Genomic DNA, 7,638 nt, shown 5'->3' on the forward strand with positions numbered 1-7,638 from the left:
AAGAGAAGGCTGAAAATGTAAGCTGAGATTAGATCATGTGGGTTCCTGTAATTTGGTTAATTCTAAAGGGCTGGAAAGAGCAAGGACTTTAGGATGACAAGTTTTTTTTTAGAGAGAGAGAGAGAGAGAGAGAGAGAGTGCGCACGCACAGGCAGGGGAGAGGAGGCAGAGGGAGAGAGAGAGAAAATCTCAAGCAGGCTCCGCACGGACATCCTGTGGGTCATGACCTGAGCTGAAATTAAGAGTCAGACGCTCAACCGACTGAGCCACCCAGGCGCCCGGACACGGCCAGTCTTGAGTTGAATGGCTCCGCCACTTAGAAGCTAATGGTCCCGGCTAATCCAGCTCCCCTTCCGGAACCTCACGTTCCTCCCCTGTAAAATAGTCAGTCTTTTCTGCAGCCGCTGGGGATCGGCCTGTTGCACACAGGCCAGGGGAGGTCTCTGCCTGCTCCGAGAGGGAAAGGGAATTCCTCGTTTCGGACATGCACCTCTGCTCCTCTTCACCTTCACGTGCGTTCGTCTCTGGGAAGAGAGAGAAAGGCTGGACCTGGGCACCGTGCTCTCTTACCAGTGCCCAGGCGGCCGACAGTGGCACACTCGGACGGCCCAACGAAAACAGCACTGTCACCCAAACAGACGGAAGATGCCGCTTCTGTCCGGAAGTGATTCCCCACTGGAATGCTTCCCGGATGCATCCCTGGGCCCAAACCTACAGACAGGGGCTGGAGGTTCCTGCACGTCACCCATCGGAATCTGTCACCTGAAGATTTCAGGTGGGTCCCGAACGGTGAGCCCGAGACTCCCAGTGCAGATGAACGCGGCTGGTCCACACCCCTCCACGCTCAGTCCTGACTTTGGGGAGTCACCTGGAAGCAGCAGGGGTGGGGAGAGGCTGGCGTCAGACTTTCGGAGGCTCCTCTGGTTTATTTCCTCCAGTGCACAGAGGCCAAGGTAACCAGGTTTTCAGCCCCACATCTGCTCCCTGTCCAAGCCACAAAGGCATGTTTGCAATCCTCTGCCTCCCCTCTAGGTTTTGGGGTTTTTTGTTTTGTTTTGTTTTTTGGTCTGGAGATGTGGGGAGGCAGTCTGGCACACTGAAAAGAGCGTGATTTGGGCATCAGACAGACCAGGATAGAAACCCTGGCTCTGCTGCTTTTTCTAGCTATGTGACCGTGAGCATTTACTTAAACCTTCAGTGCCTTTATTTGCTGCTACCTAAAATGAAGAGAATAGTATCCGCCCCCATGGCGGTGGTGAAGAAGGATGAGGCGGTGCGGGCCAAGGACCCGGCATGGTGCCTGGCGCCCGGTTGGCCCACCGTTGTTGGTTGTCTTCCCAACCGCTCCCCACTTTTCGTTTCCTCCTCCAGAGCTACAGCGTGGGATCTTCGGAGGCTGCTTGGGGCTGACCCTTCAGCAAGCGGCCCCCTCCATTCTGGAGAAACGGAGCTCACCAGTCAGAGCGTCTGGATGTCAGGGCCCCGGGCTCTCCATCCAGACTAAAGGTAGCCCCTGGCTTGTCCAGATGCACCACCTTCCTGAACAGGGTCGAGCTGGAAAGCGAGTCCCAACACAAGCTGGATTTGCCCTCGCGATCGTGGAGTCATACCTCTGGGCCAGCTGTCCGTTTGGCCGAATTACGCTCAATGCTGCTTTCAACTCTCCAAATATGGCCTCATCCGTTGCCCCAGCTAATGATAAAGTGGTTCTTTGATTTCCCATTTGTCATCAGCCCTCGTGTGAATAGGTCCCTTAGAAGCCCGACAGGAGAGGGGTTGATTGGCAAGCAGGATTTGGGCACCCCCGAGGCCCCCCTCCAAACCCACACACACCCGACGATGGAGGCCGTGAGTGTGCCCGGCATGGTGCCCAGACAAGGCTGGTGTTCCTTATATGCCAGCACATTGGCTCCCTCCCTCCCGCCCTCCCTCTTCCTTCCTTTCTTCCCTGCCAATAGTATTTCTCAGGCCATCAATTCACATCCTGCTTCCTCCTGGGCTCCTGCTCCGTATTTCAATCACAAGTCACTGGTGGCGGACTTCAAACACATCAGCGCACAGCTATTGAACCCCGGTAACAACATGTCAATGGACGCAGAGCTTTTCATGTCGCCTGTCACCAAGATGGCTATCTCTATTGGGCTCCACCGGAGACGACGCTCCAGTCTCTCCCAAGGTGTTCCAACAACCTGCGCTGCTCATTTTCCAAGCTTCATTAGGAAGGGCCACCACTTCTCTCTAATTATTGCATCAGTGTCCTCTGGACTACCTGCTCCCCCATGGGACAGGAGCTCTGCCTGGCTTGCTCTATGGGTTAATGGAGTATAAAAAGGGAAACCAAACTGACCACTGGTATATAGTTATTTTTTTCTGACAGGTAGAAAATAGAAGTGTCAAACCTTTAGCAGGGGCTGTAATTTACCAAAGAGAATTCTCCGTTTATCCCTTTTCCGAGGTAACTCATCCTCCCTAGTGATGCCTGCAAATACAGTTGATTGTAACATCTGGTATGGGGACAGGGGAAGGAGGGACCCATGCTGGCTGCAGGAGACAGGAGATGCTTTAAAAGAATTTTGATTCTTTCATTTCTCGGGCACCCATTTAGTATGCCAGGCCCTTTCCTGTCCATCTTTACAACCACCCTACAAAGGAAGTACTCTTAGTCGCATTCCAGGGACAGGTAAGCTGAGACTCAAGAAAAGGGACATAACTTACCCAAGATCACACAGCTGGGATTCACATCCAGTCCTCCCTTGGAGGACAGAGTAGTGGACTTAGGAGCTCTGGGGAGATGTAGGGAGATGGCCCAGCCCAGGGCTGCAGTAAGAACCCGGGATTTGAGGGGCGCCTGGGTGGTGCAGTCGGTTAAGCGTCCGACTTCAGCCAGGTCACGATCTCGCGGTCCATGAGTTCGAGCCCCGCGTCGGGCTCTGGGCTGATGGCTCAGAGCCTGGAGCCTGTTTCCGATTCTGTGTCTCCCTCTCTCTCTGCCCCTCCCCTGTTCATGCTCTGTCTCTCTCTGTCCCAAAAATAAATAAACGTTGAAAAAAAAATTAAAAAAAAAAAAAAAAAAGAACCCGGGATTTGAGACATAGTCCCAGGCAGGGCCCAGTAAGGCCAGAGCCTCTAGAGAGACCCTGTTGGGAAGCTTTGGGATATAAGGCTGGGGGAAGACAACCACGGTCACTTGGAGACAGATTCTCCTAGGTTTGTCCCCATGGCCACTCAACATCCTCATTGACCCAAACAGGAAAAGCCTCCTTGTTTGGAGGGTCAAGACTTTCGAATGACTTTTTCACCTATCCATCCACTCGGTGCAGAATTGATTTTGTGTCCACGATGTGTAGGTGGGATTCTGAGCCCAGTGAGTGACGCAGAGCACAATCTGTCTTGGATACCACTCTCAGAGGGTGGAAGAGATCTCAGAGTCTGGGGTAAAAACATGAAGCCTTGGTAGCTCTTAAGCTTGGTAGCATTTCCTCTTATGCCCTGGGATGCAGTTCCTCAGATAACTAAGGAGTAGAGGAGTAAATTCTTTAGTGGAAGAGAAGTCCAAGAAATATGGTAACATGAGAAACCAGAACAATTCTTGAGAAAGGATAGACTGGAAATGTGTATGGAAAAAAAAAAAAAAAAAGAGCTGAGTCAAATGCACAGGACTTTGAATCTTGACTTTGTGACGTGACCTTGAACAAGTCACTGAAGCTCTCTGCATCAGCATTTCCTTATTTGTACAACAAGGAAACCGCTACTCACCATACAAAACCATTTTAAGGACTAGCCCAGTACCTGGCACACATGGGGAAGTAACAGATGACGGCTCCCAGCCCTCCTCCATGATGTAGAACCACTTCGAAGAAATGTTTTCTTTTCTTGTTTTTGTTTTCCTCCCAGAATCACAGGAATTTGGGCACATATGGTGGGAGACAATCACAAATCATTCAAGTTCAGTAGGAGCCCAAGTTTAGAAAGATCTGAAATCACCATCCTCATTTCCTCTCAACAACTACTGACATCTCATGGGAAATTTAGAAACCAACTTTTTCCACTCTACAAAATTCTATTTATAGAATTTCCTTCGCATTCTTCCTTCTCTGTGAAATAAAAGAAGCTTCTTTTTTCCTGGGGAGTTTTCTATAAGGTGAAGGCTAACAAGTAATCAATATTTGTTAATTAAAAAAAAAAAAACCCAACACTAAATATCTAGGAGGGAAAATGACGATTCTGGTTTATAACATGTATATATTTTTTTTTAATTTTTTTTTCAACATTTTTATTTATTTTTGGGACAGAGAGAGACAGAGCGTGAACAGGGGAGGGGCAGAGAGAGAGAGGGAGACACAGAATCGGAAACAGGCTCCAGGCTCTGAGCCATCAGCCCAGAGCCCGACGCGGGGCTCGAACCCACGGACCGCGAGATCGTGACCTGGCTGAAGTCGGACGCTTAACCGACTGCGCCACCCAGGCGCCCCAATATAACATGTATATTTTTAAAGGCTATTGCTATCACAGGCATAGGATCTCACAATATTGCTGGATAGAGATCATCACAGAACAGGGGGATTTTTCAAAGTCACGGAAGGAGTTAATGACAGAAGGGGAGACAAGGCCCTTTACACTTCTATTCCAGAACATTCTAACACACCACGTTGCCTCTCGGAGCATAAAACCCCCCACAGCTACCCATTATGAAACATATTAATATCTCCCTATGAGAAAAGGGAATGGAAGGGGGGGGAAAAGGAAAAAGAGAAAAACCATTCTCTAATTTGAAAGGAGACCAGGATCAAAAACCACAAAGGGGCTGAGCAGGGCCCTCCAAGTGGCCTCCATTTCCCAGAAACGAACCTGGTTTCGGCAAAGTGTTTAACGTTCAGGCTGTGGAAATGGAAAACGCCAGCACGTGCAAACTGATGTCAAATTCTGATGTAGGATACATTTGGAAAGTGTGTTCTTAGTGAGCTACAGAGAAAGCCCCCCAGATTAGTAATCCAATGGAAGGAAAACAGCAAAAATGCATTTCCCTCAAAGAAAGCTGTCAAGGGGCGCCTGGGTGGCGCAGTCGGTTAAGCGTCCAACTTCAGCCAGGTCACGATCTCGCGGTCCGGGAGTTCGAGCCCCGCGTCAGGCTCTGGGCTGATGGCTCGGAGCCTGGAGCCTGTTTCCGATTCTGTGTCTCCCTCTCTCTCTGCCCCTCCCCCGTTCATGCTCTGTCTCTCTCTGTCCCAAAAATAAATAAAAAACGTTGAAAAATGTTTAAAAAAAAAAAAAAGAAAAAGAAAAAGAAAGCTGTCAAGTTGAAGAATCAGACCATTTCTATTTCTCAAAGAAAGAGAAGTCTCCACGCCCCAGGAATTATTATGACATAAAAAAAAAGGCGGGGGGGGGGGGAGAGAAAAAAGAGGCGCTTAATTCACGGTAATATGTGCTACTATTATGTGCCTCCTGGGGAAACGACATGAAAAGCTGGTTCGATGAGTTAAGTCTAGACAAGGGAACGACAGTTCATTATTTCTCATTTCTTGGTAGAAAAGAAAAGTAGAATGTGGCCAGACTGGCATTAGCATAATTCACTCCTAAAACTGCTGATCTATGCAGCACATTATGAGAGATGGTCACTGAAAATAAATTCAGTCGGATGTTTGTTTTGTTCCCTCCTGTTCTCTTTAAGGAACTTGGAGAGAAAGAGTGGGTCGTCCAGGTGAAAGCCAAGTTCAGCTTCTGTCGTTTGTGTGGGAGATCTGAGAGGAGTGTATATCTAGCCAGCAAGTACGTCTCCTGCGCAGTGCTCCAGAGAAGGGCACTTGGCTCGATTTAACATATGGCATAAATATTATTAATTCATAATGAAGCAAAATTTAAACCGAAGTGGAAAGGAGAGAGAGAGTGAGCAGTTGTTAGCAAGAGAAAACGCTTGCTGTTAAATTTAGCTGGCAAGACTGAACATACTCCGATAAATCTAAGTGCAGAGTATCATCTTTTACGATTAAGTTGCTGTCGGGATCTCTTGGTATATTTCAAAAGGAAAAATCTATTAATGATTGTGCAACATTTTCTCCACTTCTTTCTGCAGGACACTGGCTGGGTGGGTGTGGAAGGAGGGGAGAGGGGCTCACTGCCGGAGTCCGGCTCCCCACCTGAAGACATTGTTCCCCCTACTCAGGGCACCAAGGCTCCCGCGGACCGTGCTGCAACAGACGGTGACCTGAGGGCCTCCAACCTCACCAAAATCGGTTTTACTGGCAAATGCCCTTAATTATTCAGAAAAAAAAAAGGATGGAAAAATCATAAGGCCTATCACACAGAGACAGATCTGAAGCGATAGTTTTGATATTACTCGGTTCCAGTCTGAGAGTGTTTTAGGAGTCCCCTTTGCTAGAACCATTCTCAGTTCTGTTTTCTTCTCAAGATCGTGAATGAGCCTAGCAGCCCTCTGGGTACGTTCCCCACCTCTCATGCCGGAGCTCACACGCCGGTGGGCTCTGTGGTCAGTCACACTTTGATTGAACCCACCCAGTGTTTCAAAATTATTTTCTGAATAGCCAACGTGGATATGCACGTATTGAGATTTTATATAAAAATCAGCATTTCTAGGGGCGCCTGGGTGGCTCAGTTGGTTAAGTGTGAACTCTTGATTTCAGCTCAGGTCATGATCTCGAGGTTCGTGAGATCAAGCCCCACGTCCGGCTCTACACTGATAGTGGGAAACCTGCTTGGGATTCTCTCTCTGTTCCTCTCTCTGCCCCTCCCTGCTCTAAGCCAATCAATCAATCAATCAATCAATCAAAACTTTAAAAAATCAGCATTTCTAGCTTCTCTTGGAAAATCAAAAGCTCTGGTGACACTAGCCCAGCAGCAGCCTTTCCTTTTATCCAGGGATGTCCCCTCCGCAACCTTCCAGATCCCACCCACTGGCTTATGCTTCCTGCCTGACCCTGGAGGCAACCAAGAGTGTGATTCTTACGGTAAGCTATTTTTTTCAAATCTCTCCCCGCCCCCTTCTTCTATGGCCTTCTGCTTTTCCTCCATTCTTCCTTCTTCCTGCCTGGAACTCGACCATGATGGCTGGATTTTGAGCAGCCATATTGTGACTCTGAGGCAACCCTGAAGCTTGAAAGCACATGCTTAGGATGGATGAACAGAAAGACAAAAAGAAAGTGGGGCATGATCACATTGTGGAGTCATTAACCAGCCTAGGATCCCCACTGTCAAGCTTCCTATTATATGAGAGAAAATTAATCTTGTTATTTTAAACCCTTTATAGATGAGTATCTATTACAATGAGTCAAATGCAATTCCTAAATGAGTCAGAAGGTATCAGGTAGTATTTTCAGGGAAGTAACAACATGCGTCTGTTGACTTTCTTGAGAATTCCCATTGTCTAATGGAAATAATAGTCACAAGACTCCCACCTAACAAATAGCTCCAGTAAACTAGGCTCTGGGTCAGGTGCTTGAGGATGTATTACATCCCAACCCCATAATAACCCTGAAAGGCAGGAGAGATTGTTCCCATTTTATAGACGAGGGAACTGAGCCTTGGAGAAGGTGAGGGATTTGCCCAAAGCCACACAGCTATTAAGTAATGTGATTGGTCCTGAAACCAGATTCAAAGCCTGGACTCTTTCCACTGGGCTTT

The 7,638-nt window shown here is 48.2% G+C and overlaps 1 protein-coding gene across 14 annotated transcripts in view; it reads right to left on the reverse strand.

Moving 5' to 3' along the window:
- The window catches only part of TTLL11 (tubulin tyrosine ligase like 11), a 245,870-nt gene that overhangs the window by 35,654 nt on the left and 202,578 nt on the right, over positions 1-7,638 (reverse strand). The window contains exon 9 of one of the 14 annotated variants that reach the window (XM_040482198.1): positions 3,098-3,512. The exons of the other annotated variants lie outside the window; for them this stretch is intronic. Coding sequence (XP_040338132.1) covers positions 3,461-3,512 — 52 coding nt within the window. The 3' untranslated portion in view covers positions 3,098-3,460. Of the gene's footprint in view, positions 1-3,097; positions 3,513-7,638 lie in introns of those variants that run through there. 14 annotated transcript variants of the gene reach the window in all.

The sequence above is a fragment of the Herpailurus yagouaroundi genome, unplaced genomic scaffold (genome assembly GCF_014898765.1).
Source record: "Herpailurus yagouaroundi ecotype Mexico unplaced genomic scaffold, PumYag 160, whole genome shotgun sequence".
Taxonomy (NCBI): Eukaryota; Metazoa; Chordata; class Mammalia; order Carnivora; family Felidae; genus Herpailurus; species Herpailurus yagouaroundi.